General features: G+C 40.9%; 1 protein-coding gene across 3 annotated transcripts in view; it reads right to left on the reverse strand.

Moving 5' to 3' along the window:
* Positions 1 to 25196, reverse strand: part of kiaa1549lb (KIAA1549-like b) — a 52860-nt gene extending 27664 nt beyond the window's left edge. For 2 of the 3 annotated variants that reach the window (XM_064336155.1, XM_064336158.1), the window contains exons 1-4: positions 24530 to 25195; positions 3616 to 3945; positions 1518 to 2042; positions 1004 to 1119 (exon numbers count right to left, since the gene is read on the reverse strand). In XM_064336155.1, coding sequence (XP_064192225.1) covers positions 1004 to 1119; positions 1518 to 2042; positions 3616 to 3945; positions 24530 to 24755 — 1197 coding nt within the window. In that variant the 5' untranslated portion in view covers positions 24756 to 25195. Of the gene's footprint in view, positions 1 to 1003; positions 1120 to 1517; positions 2043 to 3615; positions 3946 to 24529 lie in introns of all 3 variants that reach the window. The other variant, XM_064336157.1, reaches the window with a different exon arrangement.
* Positions 25197 to 25629: the final 433 nt, after the last annotated feature.

The raw sequence follows: 25629 nt of genomic DNA on the forward strand, positions 1-25629 counted from the left end.
ATTGATTCACAGACATTACTTCCCTCATATGCTCTTTTAGTTTTACATTCAAGTGATTTATTTTCCCCTCATCTCTTCGTGTCTCTATAGAATCATTAAAAGCTATCCAATTTTTCCTGCTGTGCACTGTCCTCCCAAGGGCTGGGTGACTGCGAGCTATGCTACTACTTCATTTAGCTATGAAAGTGAGAGGGCCTAGCCTGCTCACTAGCTGCGCTAACATTTCACCACAGCTGATTTTTATAACTCCCTTTATCGTGACGTCAATTTGGCAAGCTAGCCTTTTTGTATTAAGGACTGGAAAAATTCCAGGATGAAATCATTTATGGGTCCAGGAGGATTGATGTAATCAGAAAAGCTTGAGAGAGCTCAGACCCTAGAGTTATACCATCTTTCACATCAGGATCGGACCACCGTTTCCTTGCTGCTGGGGAATAGTCCGCCTATTCCATGCTCTTAAAATCGTTCTCATCTCAAAAAGGTCCATTTTACATCAATCCCCTCATGGATGTAATGGACCTTCCCCCTAAGTGACTGATTTCTCATGGTATACTCACATTTCATAGTATACTCACATTTCCTGAAGAACATGAAATGCAGTGTAAGACGAGACGGAATATGGAAGCTAAATCTCTAGATACCAAATAAAATGAATACCATGCCAAACAAATCCTCAATGTGCAGGTTATTTGTGCACAACGAGCATTTGTGCCTAGAATTGTGAACTCATGAAAACAGTCTGAAGGGGAATAAACTGCAATTAACTGAGGTGTTAATAAGTAAATACGTCCCAGAACAAACACCATAAAAGACGCCATCACACAAGCAGCTTGCACACTCATGCAAAAAAGAAAGAGAGAGAGGGAGAGGGAGAGAGAGAGAGAGAAAGAGAGAGAGAGAGAGAGAGAGGGGGAGAGGTAGAGAGAGAGGGAGAGAGAGAGAGAGAGAGAAAGAGAGAGAGAGAGAGAGGGAGAAAGAGATAGAGAGAGAGCAACTTAATGACCTGTGCATGGACACCGCTGTCGTTGAGAGCCTTCTGCAGGACCTGTGTGAGGGCTTTTGGGAGATTCTGTCTCAGCATGTTTTCAAGCCGGTTTCTCCTTTGATGTATGGACAAAACTGCAGGAGGAAAAAAACATTTGACAACAGCGAAAGTAAAGCTTTCTACACCCGCCATTAAGAGAACAAATCACTGTAGAGTATTTAACGTAATGTCAAGCCCCCTGCTTGCATGCAATAACAACTTTCTCCGTTTTCCTGATATCATATATAGAATAAAATCTGTACATGAACCTAGAAAAAATACATACAAAGTTCATTGCTGAGTTTCAAAAAAAGGTGTTCACATAATCATGTTATTGTGCACTTGTTGTACGTTGCTTTGGATAAAAGCGTCTGCCAAACAAATGCAATGTAATGTTGTGGCATGAACAATAATTCTACAGTAGTTCCTTAAGATGAGAACAGTACATGAGAACAAATGTTCCTGTACATGAGAACATGTCCGTCAGCCATACCTGTTTTCACCCAGAGTCTCTCTGATATATTACAGTGCAGTGCAGGAACCTTGGGGGTGGGGGTGGGATTGAGTCCAACTACCCTCCGTCCAGGAGGGGGCGTTTTGAACGTCTGCGTAGTGACTCTGAACGTGGGGGTCGCAACAGTAGTTGACGTTTTGGCCGTGGTCGTGGTCGTTCGCTCTGTGGTCGTTGTCTCGGTCTGGGTCGGCATCGTCTGCGCGACAGTGGTCGGCTGCAACGTCGCAATGGTTGTGGGCCTCGTGACCTCAGTGGTCGTGGTCTTGCTGGTGACGCTTGTGGTCTGAGGGGTGGTGGTTCTTGCAGATTCCTGAGTGGTGAGAGTGGTGGTGGTGGTTTTCACTCGTGCGGTTGCGGTTGTGGTTGTGGTTTCGGGTGTGGAGGTATATCTCACAGGGGAAGGGGGTGAGTTGGTGGCATTCTTTACGGTTGGAACCTCCGCTTCTTTGGAAGCTGTGAGAGGGGACACAACGGCTGTAGAGGTCTTGTTCATTGTTGTTTCCTCTGCAAAAAGAGAAATGGTAATATTTTCAACTGGAACGGCAGAGGACACAGGGAAAGGGAACATGCCACATCAGAGGGAGAAGTGGAAAACGGATGAGGAGATACAGTTGAGCTGGAGCTGGCAAGCAGGGGGTATGAGTTTTTAAAACAAACTATGGTTAATACTCAGGAGAATGCCTGTCAATGGAATGATACCATTTCTAAAGATTATCACCCCATTTGCTTGTGTAAAGGAGGAAGAAATTTGACTAATCTGGGGAGCGTATAGCAGCTAGTCACACAGTGATTTGTGTGAGACAGACATGATGCTGACATTTGTCTGAAAGTGTCCAAAGATGTGGGTTGCAGAGATTCTGCTGGCTTGGTGATTAATGAGACTACTATGTGATCCAAATGCTATCAGTTACCACCTGCTTTGCTGCGGAGCTTGCTGGAGCCAAAGGTCGAATAAGAGATGATGACTCATTGGTACTCATTGTCAATTCTTTGGTCTTGTAGTTTGGTCTTTAAGGTAACCTTGCTGGCATCACACAGGAAGAAGAAAGAAGCGACAAAGTGAAGGACTTTTTAAAAAAAGAATCAACTGACAGAGGCGAGACATCATTAGTGGCCTGGCCACAGAGATTTCAGTGTGGTGTAGCTATCTGAAAGAAAAATAAATTTCACTCTTGTTGTGGACGGATTGATGGACACAGACAAGGAACCCGAAGGTGGGGAGGGGGGGGTTTAGATAACATCCCTCCTGATTGGCCTTCGGCTTTGGTATGATGAGACTGAGGCACGTGCCGGCAGTCCTAACGTGTGCTCTGTGCCTGAGGGTAGGGAATCTGTCAAGGGTTGATGTGGAAGAGCTGAGAGCTGCCTTTTCTGGACCTGCCCTCCAATCCATCACTGTTATGTGAGCAATGAAACTAGCAAGGGTACTGGTTTTATTACCTCATAGTAAAGGTGGACTTGAGGTGAATTCTTTCTCAGCTGTAGTCCTTGTTTTTTTTACTGGAGAGAGAACCTGAGCTAGTATAAAATAATACTGTATGTTCTAACGTCAAGGTTATATCCAACATGGATGGCAAATCCAATGACAAACTAAGTAACGTTATTATAGTTACAGTTGATATTCTACTTGAATTTATTTTACTCAGCGGATAATACATATTCTTCAGCATACGAGAACCATATCTTTTAATGTTTCTGCCATAGCTGGTGTCATATTTGTCCCTTTGGATTGAAAGTTCATTCCAAAGTTGCATTTATAATACTGTTTTGTAGATTGTGAGTTGAACTATACTGTATATACCAATTCATTTATGTAAGGTGAGAGGTCAAAATAATTGTTCATAATGGCTCAGCTAGTATTAAAAACTATTTCCTTTGAAATGACTACAGTGAGCTAACAGTGGAATTGAGGCAAGTGAGATTAGATGCTTATAAAATTAGATGGCTGTCAATGACAACATCATCATGTGATGATAATGGTCATATCCATGCAGATTCTCAAAATGGTAGAAGGGCAGAAATGGGAAAGAGTTGTATCCTAATCTAGAACTCTGTGGATGGATGCTGGTAAACAGACCTGAGATTGAAGATGGAATGCCGGTTGCCGCGGGCCCTGAAGACAAAGGCAGCGCTTCTCCGGTTTGGTTCTCCGAAGGCCAGTGGTCAGCCTGGATGTCGTTGCTGGAAGTGGCTGCAGGGGGAAGCGACTGCACTAAAGACTGGGGCCTCTGGACCATGCTGGCGAGCATGGTGAGTATGGACGAGAAGGCAGGCTGCCTCCTCGCGATCTCCGCTGCCGCCGATGAATCTTCCGGAGAAAAGCCGGCCAAAAGGTGAGAGGGGACAACCGAGGGGGAGGGGTCCTGGCGGAGAGAGCTCGGCGCTGACCCTTCATAACTCCCGTCATCTGGCAGAAGCAGAGAAATGCAGAACAGTGTTAAGAGGCATCTGTTCATCACTTGAGGTGGCTAACCTAAGTCCTATGCATCCACCATGTCACATTCTGTGAACATTTATATCCCATTTGGAGGAAAGCATATTTTCTAAACAGGCATTTTCTAAAAGGGAATCTAAGCACTCTCCACAGCACTTACATAGCACATTGATATTTTATGATTATTACAGTTTAAAGTAAATCTGCATTATGATGCCATTTTGCTAATTATTTTGCAAGATTTTCGGCACTTGGTTTAATTAGACATCTTACCAATGAAGTCCTCTTCAAGCCAAATAACTACAAAAAGTGTTTTGCACATATTCATGCAGCTTTGATTTTAAACTTGAATCATTGCTATGCTAATGAAAATTTTAAAAGGCTACGGTGAAGGAAACAGCTCTAAAGCAACAACATAACCTAAAGCAGACCTCTGTTCCTAGAAGGTGCTATTGAGAAAAAGAAGAAGAAGAAAAATCAGAAGCAGAAAAAGAAGAAATAGGGCCAAGGATAAAGGCCATACTGTAGGTATAAAGGAAAAAATAAGCATCTACAAACGGTAAATATTCACACATTATGTTTACAACTGTAATAACACTCCATAGTTGGAAAATAACATGCAAGAGTGCTAACTGGAAGCAAACCCTTAACCTCATAACTGAAGGTTGGACCCTTAAAAGCCATAGCTAAATAGCAGTGCAGTAATGCTTTAAGGTATAAGATCACAAATGTTCTTAACTGAACATTATAATGCTGATGTAACAATCACTCCAGTCCTCCAACCACTACCCTACACTGTTGCCCAGAAAACAACAAAGAAAAGGTAAGGGTAGTTTCTGCAAGATTTAAAAAATATCAGAGTACCAATGTCACCTTCAGCATGGGAAACGGTTCACGTTTCTGATTCAGATGTCTAATGGCCTGGCAGAGTTTTCAGCCTTCCATGATAGAACTGATGGCATGCTGGAACCTGTCCACACTGCACTGCCATATCCATTCCCAGCCTGTGCTTTTAGACATTCTCAACACTTGCGCATGGGGGATCTTTTATTAATTACAATTATTGGCAAGCCTGTCACATATTCTACAGCTAGTGTCTGTTTAACTCTCAAGGTATATCCAGCTAATGTCAGACAATGCAAAGTGCTTTTAATTTGCATACAGAAAGCTTACCTTTTCCTATTACGAAGGCAAAGCACACAACTCGCAAACTGTGCCCACGGTAGTCATCCGTTGAAGTTAACGGGACATTTGCTCTTCAGACAATTAAAATGTAATGGCATTTCACTCTCTCAGCAAATGCCAATACGCAGGATATTTTACTGTACAGCGCATGCACATGACTAACATCTTGGAAAAGTTCACGCTGTGCAACTATGCACAGAATACTGCTGTGCAGTCTATTCATGGTCAACCCACGCAAAATGCAAAGATTTTCAACAACCAGGCAAAATAAATTCAAAGCTCTTTTTTCCACTAAAATACTGCTCTAAGGTTGTCTTCTGTTCTCTCAGTCTAATGAGTGCGCACAGTTTAAAAAGTCTTTCCAACTCAGCATGAATGGCCTCTGTCTATGGGGCCTCCGGTTCTGTGGTGCAAGAGTATTACGGCACTGCAATCATGACCAACCAAGTGTTGGGAAACACCAAAGGAGCTCAGTCTTCCTGAAGCTGGCCACCTGCTCTGTCAGTGGGGGATGGGGGCAACGGGGGTAGCATATGGGATGGTTGGCAAGTAGAGGGCGGGGTTTCCGGGGGCTTCCGGGAGGAGCCACAGTGGCCACCCGGTAGCCAGTAAGCATTCAGATTTGGGGAAAAGAACATTTTGACCAACACGTCTCAGTTCCAGGTGGTGGTGAGAGGAAGAGAGTGGGGGAGGGAGAGCGGATTATGTTATGGATAACACTCCCTTTCCATGGTTTCCATGTGTGAATGTGATAACAATAAAATGAAAAAATGTAATATTTCCTATACTGCCACAGTGTTCGCAAGAAAAGCCCACATGAAGTGGCCCCTACTGATTAAAAAGGAGAAAGAGGCTTGAATTGCTATGCAAAAAAATACAAGTGAGCAGAGCAGAATGTCAAGGACTGCATAAACGGATTCAGTCTAAGTCCTCTCCTTTTCCTTCCCACAACTCCACCCAAACGAATGTATTGTCAGAGCACCTAGGAATTAAATATGTCACTGCCTCTCTGATTTTTACAATACTGTTCTTACCTATTCCTCCACATGCACAAATGAGAGCAAGACAAGCACACAAAAAATTCAATGTGACATACTGGACAAGCCAGCCCTCCAATAAACCAGAGCTGAATAGTCAGGTCTAAACTGTATTAGCATGCTTGCCTCAGGTCTTGATTTAAAGGGGAACTGGCAAAGATAGTCAGAAACGGCTAACATGCCCACACAGTCAATGCAGCTGAATTTCAATTTTCCCTGGATAAGATGTGTCTGCAATCGAAATAGCAAGGGGGGTTGTAGCATATTGAAAGAGTTCAAAAAGCAACTGCCATCAGTCAGGCTTCCTGTGGACAGACAACCATGGCAGGAGGTAGTAGCGACAGCTGTCGTGCTGGAATCAAGTCAGTTAGCTCGCCTAATGCATAGTCCTATCCATGATATGCCTATACAAGACCATGTACAGTGCAGCAATATGTCTTACTAGCTATAGGTAGTATGAAATGGCTCCCTATATAAATTGAACATAAAATCGGCATTTATGAGAAAGAAGCTGGCTACCATCATATGTAGAGGTTGACCAGACAGTCAACCATCAACCGAACGTCATTAATCGAGCTTAGAAGGAGACTCAAGGACGGTGAAGGGAAGAGAGTGACACAATCTGGACAGGAAATTGAGACCACGGCACTGCCAGGTTCGCGCTACACTTGTTTGGCTCCTTGCCCTTGATGTTTTTTCTGTGTTTTATCGTGTACGGCAAAACGTTTCAGTTTTTCTGAAAAACCACAGACACCTGCCAAACGTCCGGTCGACCTCACAGCAAGCAGCACGGATATACAGATGCTGTTCACTGTCATTTTCGATTAGGGAAAATCAACAAATGCACTGCCTTGCTGCTAATAACAAGACCAACGCTAATGTCGGGGCACGATTAATCAAGGCTTAAAAGCGTTTGTGGAAGAGATGGCAGGACTCTCAAAGGTCATGTTACACTTGGCACACTTCTATTCAAAGAAGCAGAGTAGCCAAACAGATGTGATTGATTTCAACAAATCTATCTCACCTCCATTCCTCCATTCATTGGTTCTATCCAGAGCGCACAGGGAAATACAACTAAAGCTTTTTCATTTAGAAACACTTGTATTATACACATCTGCAAATGACCTCTGAACAACTTTGTGGAAGCAGAAAGGATGACTGAATTGTTTGACATACAGGGGTGGGTGATACGGCCAAAATATATCACAATTTTTTTTAGGTTATATCACGAAACAAATTTTTGCAAAACAATAACAACTTAACAATAACAATAACAAAAAAGTCTGAAAGGGAAGGAATTCAGGGATTTTAATAAATGAATCAGTTTCAAAAAGCGCAGCTTCCAGATGTGGCTGAGCTGGATGCACAAGCGTGAGATCTGCGTATGCTAAACTCTCCGCGAGCTCTTTTGGGTGCTTTCTGTTCAGGTGATTAGAAGGGTTTGCTGTATTTCCATCCAGTGTTCAAACCTAACATGTGCAAACTGTGCAAATGGCTGTGCTTTGAGCACTGTCGGACTTGGCAAATCAAAACCAGCACCATATTACAGAAATTGAACTTTTTTCAGAAACTAAACTCTTTGTCTGTGTCAGCCATGCTGCGGTATGTTTTCACGTTATATGGGTATTATAAAAGATTTGCCAATCAAGTAAACAGGTATTCAATCCAATATTGCATATTTATAGGTACCACCTACCATGTATTATGCTATTGGTTAATTGGTGTGTCTTTGTTATCAATGGGGTGGGAGGGGCCAGTAAAAGGAAGTCTGCTAGCAGTGTTGGTGAACGCTGTCACCAACTCTGATCTGATCTCTGCTCTGATCTCTCTGTAAAGGCGGATCGTGGAGAAATTATAATCGTTCACGATCTAAGTTTGTCATATCGCACACCCCTATTGACATATCACCATGCTGCCAAGCACGCGCCGAGGGTTAGCATTGAGCAGGCATGTCCCAAGAAAACCTTGGATGCGCTTGGCTCCGCCAAAATGTGGCAACCAAAGTCCTCAAGGCACAGCAGGCAATGACAACCCTATTAATGCTGGACAAGCTTTGAACTTCTCCAGTACAGACTTTCAAAAGACTGCCTTCCAGAAAAGAAGTCCATATCTGTGCCTTAAAATAAACTCCAGGAAAAAACAAACTTTGTTCCAATTTCCAATTCTCTTCAGAATAATTACTTTCTCTTTGTTTTGCAGTTAAGTTCAGAATATATTTTGTAAATCCTGCTTAGGGGAACAATATGCAGTGAATATGTGATTGGGAACCATTTCTTCACTGACTTTGGTGTGAAAGAGTTTCAAGTCGGGGAAGCAAAATCTCTTGTGTAACACACTTGGAAAACAGCTTGTGGCATTTCGAAGAAGTTGAAGTTGGTAGTACAAAGAAACTGGAAAGAAATCAGCTCAGTACCTGCAGAATCACGCTTACAAAAAGACAACCTGAATCTTTTCTCAATAAAAATTTTGAGCTTGGCACGAGGCATGGCACAAACACCCCAAAATAATTTTGCTGAAGAATTGTAAAAAGACAGCAGAATATAAACCAAGACTCTGGAAGAAACGCAGCCATTTACATTAAAGAGTGTACAGAGGTATGGCACTATATCTTGCACTGGCAACGACAAATCATTGGATGGTTCCAAAAAGATTCACGTCACAGTCATGCATATTCCATAACTCTTGTAATATATACACCTTTTCAAGAATTTCATTACTTACCACATACACATCCAATTACTTCATGTACATATAGCAAAAACCTTTGGGGAAATTAGTTAGCTTTAAGCTAATCCGGTGTATTGTAATCAACAATGTATCCTTAAAGAATGGAAAGTGTTCAAAAGCGGATGAGATTGGGACACAGAGCACATTCACTCAGATTCACAAAAAAGAATGCCCTCTGCTGTGAATCTGAATTAAAAGAACGCACCTCAGATTCCATTAAAAAGAGATTAGCGGCGAGCCAGTCTCGAACTGAGAGAACAGAAGGAAAGAAGGGAGGATGAGCTAGGAGAGGTGCAGTGCAAAGGGAGCAGTGGAGGTAGAGATCCTGGGAGAGGTGTGGGCAGAGAACCAGTAGGCCTGCAGACTGTAACGCCAGCCCTCAGTGGGAACGAATAAAGCCGTAGCTGGAAGCTACTGTGTCACCCAAGGTGTGCCAGGACCATTGCCAAATATGCAGTTACAGTGGATTGGGGTAGGTTCCCCACCCCTCTTTCCTCCAAATTCTGCCTACTGTGTGTGGAATATAAATGTGCCATTTATTGTTGGGTTGGAAAAAGTCAGAAGACCCAGAATTTCTATTGTTCCAGTACTTCACCACACAATGCAATCGTCAGGAAAACCTGTCTCTAAAAAAATTAATCTGCTGATTAAATAAATCACTTATGGTTTTAATGTCATCACTCATGGTCTATAATACATTTTGTTGTTCACATACAGCAGACCTGTCTAGGGCCCTTCGTGCAGAACTGGCTGATGTATAAATTCACAGAGACTGAAAGGGAAAAATAGGATTGCGTAGATGCATATGGTGTCTGAATAAATAAGCAGCATCCACACAATAAAACAGAGTAAGGCATTAAAAGGCACAAGTATTTACATATATTGTACAGCTATATTACAAACATCTATAACTTACGAGGGAAATGAAATTATAGGAACTATGTCAGGTTTCTCTCCTGAACTGATGGAGTCTCCTACAGTAATGGGCCTGGCCTACAAATATGATTGTAATACTTCTCCACCAATGAGAGGAACAAGCACTTATGGGCAGCATAGAATACACAGTGACATACATAGATGGAGTGATAACAATGCAAACCACAGTGCATAGGGCATTCGTTTAAATGATGAAGTATGCCTTTGAAAACACATTGGCTATATTATATGAAAAGCAGATGAGCTGCACTATACAGGGTGACAGCCATCAGGATGAAGCTATCAGGGAGACTCAGAAAAACAGCAGCATCAAAGACCGAGACAAAGAAACCATGGCAACTTCATGATCAGAAGTCACAGAATCGCAACACTCACACCAAGGACATCAACAAAGAGCTGCAAAACACATTCCACCAGCCTGCTTTCTCGCCTCATTCACCTGATTTTTCGCATTTGCCTCAAACGTTATCAGGAGGAATTTCTCGGCTTATTCAAGCAGGCCAAATCCCTCGCTGCACTCTGTCACAGAGGGAGATATAGGGCCTTTTCTCTTGATCACGTGCTCGCACACACCTCCCCCAGCTGAGCCAGCAGGGGATAAATCAATACGTAATACGCAAAGAACGCTACACGCCAGACGCCATCCAATACATTTAACTGGGGTCAACTCCCTCAGATCTCAGCTCTGCTAGGACGAAGAGCTGACTGTACAGAGGAGCTGGGGTAAAGAGGTTACCATCAACAGTAAGATCTGTTATGAACTCAAAGGCGATTTGACCGTCTAATTTTTCATCATGTCAATACCGTACGGACAGCCTCTCAGTTTCTCGCATCCAAATTATTTTTCAAATAACAAAATAATTTCTCTACAAATGCAAATACAACATATTACACTGAGCCTCAAAATACAAAATACAAATATCAAATATTTAATAGCCACTTTAATGTTCCCAATATACTGGTGCTTACCAATACCCAATGTATGCATATGTACTGTAAAGATTTTTTATTAATATAAACTTAATCTAAACAATACATATCATTAAGAATGTATACAAACCATTGGTAGGTGGGTAAAGGGAAGGGGGTATACAGTATGTGTTCCAAATCATTATATACAGAATTAATAAGGTTGTGCAGAACACCAGACCAACAGGTCACAGTATATTGTTGCATGGATACTGAAACACAGTGTCTTTCCAGTCTTCTGCTAAGGCGTAGACTGATAATACACTGTAACTAGAGGCAAAGTAGAAGATAGGCGTCGAAACACAGGACCATGTTTTATCTGTGAGTTCATGTTATAGGAAAACAGGGACAAATCAAACCTAGAGTGTGTCTGCACAATAGCAGGACAGAGAATGTGCTGACATTCGATAAGCCAGGCAGCCTATAGCAGTAAAGAGAAACAGGACACTCAATAACAAAAAAAAATACTAGGGACAGATACCAGAAATGCACTCCCAAAAACGGTTTGACCAATCCACGCTAACTAGGACAAGATTTGCATTTACTGATATCACCATTGGAGACAGACCTGCAATGACATGGAGGAAAATATGAAACAGGGACCAAAAAAATAAAAAGAAAAGGATGCCTCAGATGAGACACAATCGACAGAAGATTAACTGAACAAATGTATTGTACTTTTCTCCAATATTTTATTGTAACTCGGCAAGTTATATATAGTCCTTAGATTGAGTGATTAACTGTTATCAATTCACCTTCTATTTAACAGAAAACATCATTCTGCATTATTAGTTAATTCTAAACTTCACTCTCTCTTAGGACTATTCAGTTCAATTCAGTTTTATTTCGTAGCACTTTTTGCAAAAGTTTCACAGGAAAAATAGAAAATATAAAAGAATATGACCAAGCCAGAACTGCCAAAAAATCCAACAAGGTAAAAAAAAAAAAAACTCCCAAGTGGGAAGAAAAACACTCAGGTTACACAGCACAACTGCACTGCACTCATTTATGCACCTGTGTTGTTGCTGTAAGCTGCTCTGGATAGCACTGTCTGCCAATTGTCAGTAATGTATGCCATTCTTTTAATTCTTCATTATTTTGAAGGTGAATGAATGGCATGCAGTTGTTCATAGAGTTTTCTCTCTATCTTTCCCAAATTTCAAATGACCAATCACAATTGTTCCTTCAAAGTTTTCTGCCAATTCCAGAATGCATGCACAGGTAGCCTACAGGCTAGGGGTGCACCGAATGGGCGTGGATCAGAACCGGCTGGTTTCGGCTCCATAACACACAATTGTTGACTGGCAGATTCTGGCCGATCTGTAGGCCTATTCTGGTTTTATAATGTGAGCAGAGTCCATGCGCAATCTGTGGGGCACATCAAAATAGTTAATATAAATATGAAAATGTGACAGCATGAATAAATTCATTAAGTAATCCAGTTAGATAACTTTTCTGTTAAAAATCAGCAATCAGAATCATAAAAATTAATGACTGGTGCACCCAAGGTAGGCTACAGTTATTCCCAAAAATCTGCACAGTCTGTCATTACTTCTTTAAAAACCAGAGAACCCGTACAAACTCCAAGCTATCTCCTCAAAAGAACTGTGTTAATTTTGAGCCATTCGCCGAAACAGTAATTAAATGCCATATTGCAACATGGGCACGAGTTGTAACAAGAGTGCATTTAAAATAAACACTCAATAAAATACTGTAGGTTATACTACATAAATATGCATTTATTTATAAGCATAGTGTTTTCATCATAAAAAAGTAAAAGTACAGTTAAGGCCACACTGAATGTGAAAGCTATTTTTAATATATATTTTTTAAATATTTATCTATTCAACCTAAGATGGAGGATAGTCTAACAAGATACTTACGTCATGATACAATCCAATGGAGAGAGAACTGGCTTTAAAGTAAGGAGAATGTCTACCACCCAATCGATGTAATGGCCATGTTAAAAAAGATGTGACAGCATGAATAAATTTGTTAAGTAATCCAGTGAGATAACTCCCTGAACAAATGTCAAACCTGTTTCATAAACATTCAGCACAAAGCACTGTGTCATATTAAACAACATTTTCACAGAACTCACTTATTGTCATGTTTGCGTTTTCAAGAGAACATTTTCTTGACCACCGAGGCAATACAGACATACTATTCCAAAAGAATGACTCAGTTTGTGAGCAAAACAGCTTATGTGTTACAATGTTGGACAGAATCCACCGACTCCCCTTCAAACCAGAATACTACTTCATCAGTATAATCTGGAGTTTAGCTCTCTCAGTCCTTTGCTCTGATTTAACTCTCAGAACAAATCCCAGAATGCACTGCTCCATGTTTTACTTGCTTGTGATCATAACGAATTTGCAGATCGTGTTGTTATTCATTCTTAAACAACACTTTGCATTCCTAAACAAAACATAAAAAGAATGGCGACCATAAACATTAGCATTCAGTCGATTAACAAAAAGTGTGAAATTTCAATCAGGCTCACCCTTAAGGCTTACCAATGAAATATCCATGAAGTACTGCAGGCTATGTTGATAGGTCGTCAAGTAAAGGGGAAATATCTTTCCCTATTTTCTGAGGATGAAGTGCCTTTCTGAGATCCCAGCAATAATTTATAGTAACTGTCAGCACTGAGGGCATTTCACGATCTTTATAGCCAAAGTGCTACTCAAAACTAAAGGCCGATCTGGGCCACCGAGGCCGTATCAATTCTACACCCGCTGAGTTGAAATAAATCAATTACTTCTGCCAATTTTGCTGCCATTATTAATTCACTTCAAAATATGTGTTAGTTCTCATGGGCCCGATCCTGAATTGACAAACTTCCCACACATCTGCCACATGCACATCCTCACTTGAGATACGCAATTGCTTCACTCAGAACTGGGTTAGCCACGCTAAGCAGCACTGCAAATAATTAGCTCATTCCCATCAATGTCTACAGATGGAAAATTTGAATTTGCTCCGAGTTCCCAATCCATTGCTTTTCCTGAGTAGAAACATATTATTCAGTGCTACAAGGCACGGGTGACCTAAATTATAAAACAGTTGGTAATATATACATTTAAAGGGGGTTTGTTTCTATATCTCAGGGGCATACAATATTTACAATTCATTAGTAGTGGGCTACCAAATGAGGTGACATTGAAATTCTTTTGTACATTGTCACGCCTTGCGTGTGCCCCTCCCCTCTTGTTTTCACCTGTCTCTGTATTTGCCCTCGTTGGCCAGGGTGCTGCGTTCTGTTGGGAGTGGCAGTCCTGATTGCACGCAGCTCTTTGCAGTCCTTAAGAAGGCAAGGATGATGGGCATTCACTCTCTCTCTCCACCAGCTGGAAGCCTGACTGCCACAGACGCTGCTGCATTTTTTCCCGTACACATTTTTATGCTTTAGTTAGTACACCCGACACTTCACGCACCCAACACCTGCATGCACACTGATTAATTGACACTGGCACTGGCATAGTTAGTTTGGTTTTGGTTTGGTTTTGTTCTTTTTCTCAATAACTACTTGTTATTTCCTTCAACTAATGTCTGGTGTCCGTTTCGTGTGTCGGTCCTTGAGCCGGGTCGTCACAACATGTATGTCATTTAACTTCATAGTGTTCCCTTCAACGTAAAGGTTAAAATTTACATAAAATTAAATTAGTTGGTTAAATGTTGTCAGTATTGCATGTAAAAAATCTTGTAGCGTTGGATAAGCGCTATATAATGCGTCCTTTACATGTTCATAAAACTGTGCGTTAGTAGCCAGTATTCATGCAATTCGGAAATCCATGGCCCACTCCTTCTTTTCAGTGCGGCCCCACCCCAAGCATATTTCTGTCACTTCCCCACTGAAGTCACCCATGCCAGTATGCACAAAGGGAAAAAAGCACTTCGCTTGGGCAGAAATTTGAGTTAAGCACACACGTCCGCAAGCCAAGATCAGTAACGATGAGAATAGAGAAGAAAAGCATAGGAGTATGACTTGACAAGAAAAAAAATCAACTGTGCATAAAGAGGACATCTGCTGAATAATACTCCCAATGCTGCTGTTAGAGATCAACGGTCCTAGTAGAAGTAATTATGTAGTAATTGGAGGCCCTTATAATATTAATATACAGAATTACATCAATTGCAAAAGCAAAGTCAAATGTACGTTAAATTTTCCAGAAGAGAGAGAGAGAGAGAGAGATGGAAAGATGTGGGCAGGGTGTGGGCCAAAGGTCACCAGGGAGGAGTGGTAACTGCTGAAAACACACAAACAAACAGAACGAATCCAAACAAAATGGAAATATTAGCCTACATACGTTTACAGGCTCCCGAAAGCAGCCTCCAGACAACATGATTGACACTTGCTAATGAAGGGGGCGCAGAGGAGTTCATTTTAATCACACACTGCATAACAACAACGGGCTCAGCAGAAACTAAACCTGGGGAACAGCATGCTGACGCGCACAGCATTTTCAAAATGCATGCTCCCAAGGAAGGCCAATGCACTTGTGAGAACTGCATAAAGTTTCCCTTTGCATTCATTTTTGTAATTTTACACGGGCATATTTTTTGCATTTCACAGACACATGAGGTTACTGAAATAGTGTTTTAGATGAATACCCAACACTGATTTCCTGACCAGGAAGTGGGGGGATTGGGGGGTTTGGTTGCCTCACCTCGCCTCCTAACACAATGTACTCCATGCGCACCCAGGCCCTTTCAGGTCAGGTACTCCCATCAATCCCGGTGACCATCGATTGGCTGAATGATGAACGCGGCAGCTTTGATGACCCGGGCCGCCAGCAGAGGGCGCACCTCTGTTGATTGATGCTCCGTTCATTTTTCTTCAACTCTCTTATTCCTTTGGCTCAAAACCTTTAAATGTCAGAGCGGAAGGCAAGGTTCACTGCGACGCTCAAGTACAGGCGATCTGTCTCAATTGGCCGCTTGGATCCTTGGCCCCGCGGCAGAACATGCTGGAGGACTGAGGTGCGCTGGTGTGAACGTAACACCATTTCACGGTGGTTGATCTGTTGGGCCTCATCGGCGAACCTCTAACCTTACAGCTTCTCTTTAAAACATGTCTGTTAAATGGCTTGTGATACCTTGGCCAGGCCCTGTAGTTTCATCATAAAAAAGAGACCTGGCTTCATCAGGCAGTCCCATTCATCAAAGCACTGGTCAGGGAGGAAGACACAGCACCCTTTTCCGCAAAGAACGATAGCTGCGATCTGTATATCTCTTAGACACAAAGGGTTGTTTTCCCCATAACAAACAGGTATTTAAAACCATGGGAAGCGAGCGATGGACTATGACAACGCTGGCTCCCAGACCCATTCGTTTCACTGACTGGAGTTCAAGCGAGCATGAGAAATCGCTGCATAGTCGCGAGCAACTTCTCGACCGGCCACTCGTCCTATCACAGCGAGCGTCCTGAACTCCCTGCATCCCACGACTGGTGCATTAAACAGCTGCCGAGGCGACCCGCGCCGTGAAGGACGAGGTGACTTGCGCACCGAGCTAATGCAGCACTGCTTCGCTCTAACAAACACGCAACGAACGATTCATCCGGTTATTATTCATTGAGACACACGGGGCCTCCTCTGTCAGTTAATTCATGACCGTACAATAATGCAAGTTGAGGCAAATGTATGGAAATGTAAGAGAATTCTGCAGATTTTATTGTGTTAGAATTCATATTTTGATCCAGTACCTCCAAAGAGAACTGTTATGTATGTTATTATCTGTAATATTTGCTACTTATGTAATAGCTAACCTTTGTGTTTGGGTAAAATTTACCTGTTTTAACCTTCCTCCTGTGTTCCGGTCAAATCTGACCGATTTACAACTTTCCTAAATCATAAATATTGTGTCTTTCTTCTGATTGCCTCAAGAACTTATGTTTTACTCCACACTAGGCATTTGAACGTACAAAATCGCTGATCACCACTTTCATTTAATTTTGAGTGGTTTTGTCAACTTTGTCACACCTGTGGTGTTCCAGGTCTAAAATGACCGCCATAGGAAATGAATGGGTAAAACTATATTATGTTCATCCAGCAGATGGAAAACATCCCCATGCACACACCCACTCACCCACACATCCACAACTACAACCCCCTCACCCCCCACCCATCTGCCCCCCACCCTTCAAGTTGTCCTACAAGTGATACAAAAACTCATTGCATTTGAATGGATCTCGATGGGAATTGGGGGGTGGGACTAGATTCAGCTTTAAATTATGCTGATACAGTATGGAACACATTTGTTGGCTAAATGGCTTTAAGTCATCAAGGGTCCAAGGTATCAAATGAGCCTCAAACCACTGTGCTGCTGCCAGATATGCAGTAGATACTACAAGCATTGTTTCTCCTGAATATTTTTTCCATTGAGTTCAAAAGGAAAATTAATAGTTCATAGTTAAATGTGATCTACGCAAAAGTAAATGGCAGCCATTAGCCATATACAGGGAGCTTCATAATGTTTTGGACAAAGACATATGAGGTTAAAGTACCCTTTAACAAAAGCTGACAACCTGAACTTTAGTCGTATGTGATTTGTTTGATTACAAATCAAAAATTGTGGAGTACGGAGCAAAATCAAGAAAAAGAATGTCCCAAACATTATGGAGCTCACTGTATGTGGCCCAACGATGCAACTCAACCACTACTCAACCACTGATGCTGACTAAAGCTAGCTACATCTAATCAGGTTGCAGGATTGTTTACAGAAAACAGAAACTGTATCTCTCATTGCAACTGTAACTTCTCTTTCCAAACGGTATAGTTCCATGCTTTACAGCTACGTTTGAAAGATGCATGTTGTTGGTTTTGAACTGAACAGGGGACCCATAAAAATGCCCCGACCACTGAGCAATGGAAGTGAATCAGAAAACCAATTGATTTGTACTGCTGACTGTGATGCTGTGACATAAAAATGCAAATGCATCCTTTCAATGACAGAGTACTGAAAGCATAAGATCTTGATGTTTTTACACATTCCACATTTTTAATTGTTTGCTACATCTTTATGATGTATGGTATCCTGTTTTATTTGTATAGTTTTGTTTTATTTACATTGTTTAATTTTATTTCTGTGAAGCACTTTGTGTTACAGATATGTATGAAACGTGCCATATAAATCAAGTTAAAGTACCTCAAAATGACACATTTATGATACTTTATTGGAGGTAATCTCATTTAATAGAAAGATTATATTTTTTTCATTTCTCTTTGTGCCTAACTCAGCAGAAGAGGTGTATTTTGAAAACAAGAGTACCACACACCAGAAAACACTATTAAATTAAAAAGACAGGGGGGAGGGGTGGCCAAACAACATATCTTGAGTTATGAGCCCATCTGCTAAAGAACTTTAATGTTGTGTGATTCATAGTATCTGTGATCACTATCTCCAGCAAATCACTCGAGACTGAGACAGTGTCAGAAAGAGCACCATTGGATAAATTTAATCCCTACCTGCGGCAAACACACAGACATGGTGAGATGCCACACATCTCTTAATTTACATGCAAATTATCTGCTACCTATACCAGCCAGTTTTTAGGTCCTGATAACAGAGATGAGTGACTCTAACCTTCATTGCTATGGCTTTCTGGAAACCTGTGTCGTTTTATCACCCAATAACTGAACTCTGACGAGGAGCAGTTGTTGGATGCGATCCGTGACCAGAGGTTCTTTCTGGGTGTCATGTTTATCATTTAATTTACCTCCAGTTCAAGGCACAATCCCATCTGTTGATTCCCCATCCCAAAATTCTGGCAGTCACATTGTCTCTGAGCTGCTGATGCAGAACTTGCTTCGCTCAGCAGAGGTTGCCGGCTTTTCCATTTGCCCAGTCATCCATGCACAGGTATTCGCCGGCCATTTCTTGAAGCCTCAGGTTCAGGCTAAATTGCACTGTGTGGCTGTAGCAAAGCTACACTAAATTACATTACATTACATTACAGGCATTTAGCAGACGCTCTTATCCAGAGCGACTTACACAACTTTTTACATAGCACTTTACATTGTATCCATTTATACAGCTGGATATATACTGAAGCAATGCAGGTTAAGTACCTTGCTCAAGGGTACAACGGCAGTGTCCTTACCCGGGATTCGAACCTACGACCTTTCGGTTACAAGCGCAGTTCCTTACCCACTGTGCCACACTCCGTCCTAAATAGTGTGTGCTTACTGTTCACAATCACAGTATTTGTAGCACGCATAAAAATGTAGTGGATCTAGCCCACTGCCCCAGAGCTCACCAGTTATAACCATGATACACTACATGGCTAAAAGTATGTGGACACCTGACATCCAACATCTCTTAAAAAAATTATGGGCATTAATATGTACCTGTAGTTGGTCCACCGTTTGCTACTATAACAACCTCTACTCTTCTGGGAAGGCTTTATAAGAGTGATGCTAAGTATGTTGTTTCTGTGTTGTTATTATGCCTGTGTCATCATTACTAAACCAAAGGGAGGTCCTGGTACGAGTGGAAACTGCTTCATGAGAAAGCAAAATATTACAATTCCTAGAAAGAGACAGAAAATAGACTGATCTAGTGATTCTTTGTTAGGTCCTCCGTCTGCCAAATGGTTCTATGTTAAATACATTCTCACTCATAATTATTTCATATGAAAAGGAATTAATTTAACAAACGCATGCTGCCTCAGGCTGGTGCTCTGACAAAGAAAAGCAAGGGCCATGCAGTCACTACATGCTCTATTATAGAGTAAAGTATATATATATAGAGTAAAGTAAAAGTATAGCCCTTAAAGAAGTAAGCAAAGCGAAGTTCCAAAGAGCCAAACAGCACATAATTGATTTATAAGAGATAATCCCCCTGGCAGAGCCGTAGAAACAAAGGATAGCCCAACATCTGAGATATCAACCAATAAGCTCAATCAAACACAGTACTTAAGTATTTTACATCCAATCTAGTTCAGAACCTTGTTTTCATGGAAAAACAAAGATCAATGTAGACCAACCAGCTCACTTAAGTGAAAATACTGCCACGGTCATCATCAGAACAAGTCTGTGACTATGCGTGTGAGTGTGATCAATAGGAGCCATTGATATGGACTAATTCATTCTTAGAAACATTTAATGGCCTAAAACTGACTCAATATGCATTACTAACCCAAATGTGGTAGTGCGGCTACCACGTCTGGGTTTATGTGGCTGTGCTAGGGTTCATCATACTGAAGAAAACTCAAGACTTCATTTTTAGCACAGTAGCTTGATCAACACTGAGGTAATCTGTGAAAAGAAAAACTACATTGTATTTATATATTTGTCTTATGGGTGCATAACAACTATGGACTTGATAATCTTCTTGAGAAATCAGATGTATCAATATGAGGAATGTCTAAGGGTCTCAATAGAAACAGGCAAGCTTCACAATTAACTGGAAGCATTGACATACTAAATTATACTCAGCAAGAGAAAAGGGTTGATGTGCTAAATGCATGCAAATTTGTGCCTCCAGACAGCTTTATGTAACCACAGATAACGACTTCAAAATGGTTTATTTGAGGTTTGTGAACAAATCTCTTTATTTGCTGTTAAAATTGCAGCACTTTAATGTGTTGATGATTGCTGATGCATCTTTTCACTGATTGAAAGACCACAAAAATGCATTAAGGCAGATTTAATGTGCGATCACTATTGTCCAAAATAGTGTCTAGCTACTCAGATGAAGCGTACAAACACTGGCTATGTTAAAAATAAAAATAAAAATAAAACTGGACTGTGCACATTGTGGATCAACAGAACATAATATTTCAAGACAAGGTATATGTTGAACATGCATGCCTTAGGAATGCAGACTTTTGCAAGCATTCATAAAACAATAATGACATCCGAAACGCAATGATAAGATGGGGCGGTGATACAATTTCTGTTGTTTTGGCTCCATACTCCAGTACACTGAATTAGAGTGAACATGAGGATATGAAGAGAATGTCAAGTGCAGACTGTCAGCTTTAATTTGAGGGTATTTACATCCATATCAGGCAATCCATGTAGGAATTACAGCCCTTTTAATACGTAGTCCCTCCATTTTAAGGGACGAAATGTAATTGGGCAACTGCCTGTTTTTTGACCAGCTGTGTGTATCACTGCATCATGCAATTCAAGCGCAAGAAAGCTAAGAAAAAATCTGAATAAACTGATCAGAGACACAGTCAAAACATCCAAAGCATGTATCATAATACACTGTTTAGTTCGTTGTTAAGAAGCGATGCAGAAGAATGCATTGGTGAGCTCAGCAATTGCACATGACCTGGTAGCCCACAGAAGACCACTGCAGTGCATGACAAAAGAATACTTTTACTTTTGATGGAAAACCCCTTTTCAACCATCAAACAGATCAAGAACACTCTCCAGGATGTAGGCATAGATATTTCAAAGACTACCATAAAGAGAAGACTACATGATCATAACCTCAGATGGTTCACCACAAGATGAAAATAATTGGAAAGCCTCAAGAACAGAATGCCCAGGTTAGAGTTTACCAAAAAAAAAGTGCATAAAAAACTGAAGAGTTCCAGAACAAAAGCCTTATGGACAGATGAAATGAGTACTAACATCAAAGTGATGGAAAGGGGAAAGTGTGGAGAAAGAAAAGAAGTACTCATGATCTAAAGCATAGTAACTCTTCTATGAAACATAGTGGAGGTAGTGTTCTGCAGCCACTAGCAACAAACTGCTAGTGGCTCACTTACCTTTATTGATGATGTGACTGCTGACAACAGCAGCAGGATGAATTTGGAAGTTGACAGAAATATCTTATCTGCTCAGATCCAACCAAATGCCTCAAAACCCATTGGATAGTACTTAATCTTGCAGTAGGACAGTCAGCCAAAACACACTACTAAAGCAACCAAGGAGTTTTTCATTGGCAAAAGTGGAATGTTATTGACTGGCCAGGTCAAACACCTGATCTGAATCCAAATGAATATGCGTTTCACTTGCTGAAGACAAGACTGAAGGCAAAATGCCCCAGACATAAATGAACTGAAGATGGTTACAGTACAGGCCTGGCAGAGTGTCACCAGGGAAGATACCCAGAATCTGGTGATGTCTATGGGTTGCAGTCATCAGGCAGTTATCAAATGCAAATGATTTGCAACCAATTACTAGATGTGACAACTTTATTTAAGATTATGTTAATTTGCCCAATTACACATGGTCTCCTAAAATGGGGGGCTATGTATAAAAAAGGCTGTAATTCCTTCACAAATCGCCCAATATGGATGTAGATACCTCAAAGGTGAAAGTCTGCATTTCAACCTCATATTCAATGTTTCCTTTCAAATCCCATGTACTGGAGTGCAGAGCCAAAACAACAAAACATCCAGATACCTATGGAATGCACTGTATGTACAAACCACTGTTAACAGACAGAGTTCAACTAGGGGCCAACACACAAAAATTCTTAAACCCTGTCAAGTCCAATAACCTAATTCACACATTTTTTCAAAGTCCTGTACAATTCATCAGCTGCAACACAGTTTTTCTTATGTAACTTTGGGAGGAGGATAAAGGTTTTTTGTGGAATCTGTTTCCATGGCAACACACCAGAGTAGGCTACAGTGATTTTGGGAGAAGATTCTTTCAGGGGCAATTAAAGCCAAGGTCTCATCCCTGTTGAGGCTGAAGTGTGCCTGACTACATCTGTGGCAGAGCAGATGGAGGGTTAGCGAGCTGGGCCCATAAGCAAAAGGTTGCAGGTTTGAATCGCAAATGTGGTGCCTCACCCAAGCACTTCAGTTGATCCAGCAACATGACTAAATCATCATTTAATACGGAATCTATTTAGACTCCCTGGCTAAGTCAATATGGATGTGAGCATGTCAGAGCTGGGTCTACCAATGATGCTTCAACAAAGAAAGCAGGTGCCGTCTCTATGAGCAGATTTAATTAAAAAACAACAATGTAAAATATGTACAGACTGCTTAATTTGGCATTACAGAATTTCCAGATCCATCATTGTGCTGCTTTGCTTTCATACCATACCAACTATGGCAATTGTCACACACAGAGAACACAGTTTTTGTATTATTATTATTTAGGCTGATTAAACAATAGGCCAAGCTATATGTGTGCCAACTTATCCTGACCCAGTTGCACTGTGGCCTGCAAACGGCCAGTCTATATTTGCAACAGAGAGAAGGCTCCTTGAAAACCATACGCTGCAGCTAGCCTCCCCTTCGACAAGGATTTTATAACTGCTAACAGTGTGCAGCTAACCGCCAGTATTAGCTAACCTATACAATGCTTTGAAGGTAATACGTTGTGGGAACACATGGACTGCTGTGATTTCTGTCATGACTTATGAACATGTAAAAATACCAACAGAAAATTTGTTCTACTTGCACTTGATCACTTTACCTTTGGATACAGTGCACATAAACTCAAGTAAAAAATACATCTAACGTACTTAGGCAATTCACATCATGTTTTAATAAAACTACTGTCACATCATATCTGTTTAATGGCAATGTATTCTACTGAATTAGCCTACTGAAAAAAAAGTCTCTATATTACAAATTGCCTTGGTTATATTCTACTTGTTAATAAGCATGTACAATTACAATTTTTGCATTGGCATTTGCTGGACATTTACGTCAAAGGAGGTGTCACACCTAGTTATATTAAATAATATAATACCTATAATGTTAGTAGCCTACCTATAATGCAATACGGTCAGCAGAGGTTAATAGGTTCATTTTGCATTCGGTTTTTAAAGTGATTAAAGTTAATGTCAAGGTCATTATTAACTGCTGAAAACGGGCATACCTTTATTTAAAGGAATGGGCAATCTCTCCAGAAAGTTTCTTCATTTTTGCAATACAGCAATACATCATACTACCAGATGTAACTAAAAAAATATTATAGAAACACACTGCAGAAAAGTACTGCATTCTTGCAGGTGTAGCCTCGAGATTATAACAAAGCACACTGTGAATTTTGTAAATCCCGGTCTCCCGATCTCCCACACAACCCAGACAACATGTGTTCTGTGCTCCAGAAGTATCCACCACCACTAATTTGTGTTTAGTGTCGGTTCATACAGAATTTCTCATGTATAACCGAAATCATGGTGTGCATATCAATAGGCCACGTCCAATCGCTTACATCATTTTAAAGATGTGAAACGTAGATGGTGCATCCTGACGAGAAAAACGCTCACTGATGTTATAGGAAATAAATAGTATTTAAAAGAAGGATTATTTAATGAAAGACATATTACGATGGTGAACTTTTCTGGATATTATAGCAACACACAAGCACTTTGAACAGCGACAGTTCTGTAAAAGAATAGCTTATAATGTACAATATGTGTTTATGTAATGTAGTCTATTTCCTGTAAAACTAACACCTCATATATTAGCGTACAGTCTGTCGTACATTAACACCCAGATGGCGATACAGCACCTACATGAGTTGTTACATGCAGGTCAGCTTAACAATGTTTCAATGGCTTCATTTATGTCATATTATTTTAGAGCACCAAGTACATGTACAGACAGGTGATATATAGCCTACGACTGTAGATAGGAGCACAATGAAAACGTGGTCAGAATACTGTGCAATGTTCTAGAGATGAACAATCATAGCAGGTGCTATGAACATCTTAAACCGTTCTCAAAAGGTATTCATGGAATTAATTGTGGGTCAACTGCAATGTTCCCTTACCTTCAAAAGCCAGAGCTGATTGTAAAAGAAGTAAAAATATTCCCAATGATATTATACATTTAAACATTGCGTCGGGACCTGGTGTCTTTCCGTTTTTCTCACATCCCGAGGCTCTCCAATCTATCCATTCCACCGAATCCAAAGCAGGAGCTCTCTCCACTCCGCCGTTATCAAAAATACAGGAATTATGCGCATTGCTCAAATTACATGCCATTTTTGTATCCATGAGATAGGTTGCCCTTTTGTTCGTAAAAAAGTCATTTGATCAATATCTGACTGCACAGAGTGAAGCTGTCCACCAATCCCACTTGCTGTATTTCAATAAAAACAGCGGCATTGAAAATTTAGGGGACGCATTTGTGGAGAGCACTCTGTAGGCTACTGTGCATTCAGTATCCACTGCAGCAGCACAATGATGCTCAGTTCAATAATGAAAGCATATTATTTTGCCCGCTGGGTAGTAATTTCCCCAGTCCAGAATTGGGAGAGCGCTAAATAGTAGCTATTCCCTAGTTTTCCGGACTCCCGACTGTTATTGCTGTTAAGGAACGTCTTTTCATTAGAAGAGAAATCACGTCCCTGACTCCAGGGTTTACTGCGAAGAGAGCGCCAAAAGTGTCAGAGGTATGATTTGACGACCCCTTGTGGGCATGTGTGCTATTACAGGCTGCTAAAAAAGTAGTGTTACACGACTTTTAATATCATAATAGTCTGTGCATTCCGTCTATGCATTAGGCCAGTAAAACAGTATGGGATTCATATAACTACATTCCTCATCAAGAAATCAAGCACCTTCAAGTATTTAAACATTAATAATGACGGTTGCACATGGTAGGAATCGCTTGTACGAAAGTCCAGGTTCATCGGGTAACACTGCCGTTGACCCTTGACAAGTATTAACCTGTGCTTCAGATAATCAGCTGTATAAAAGATAATGTAATGCTAGTAAAAAAAAGTTGTGTAAACCTGATAAAGGTCTATGCCAGAATAATAATAATGAAATCATATGATAAATTTGTTTAATTAAGCCAGGGTGTATTCCAGCCTCTCACCCAATGCACACTGGGATAGGCTCCAGCACACCCCGCGACCCTGACCAG

The sequence above is a fragment of the Anguilla rostrata genome, chromosome 5, assembly GCF_018555375.3.
Source record: "Anguilla rostrata isolate EN2019 chromosome 5, ASM1855537v3, whole genome shotgun sequence".
Taxonomy (NCBI): domain Eukaryota; kingdom Metazoa; phylum Chordata; class Actinopteri; order Anguilliformes; family Anguillidae; genus Anguilla; species Anguilla rostrata.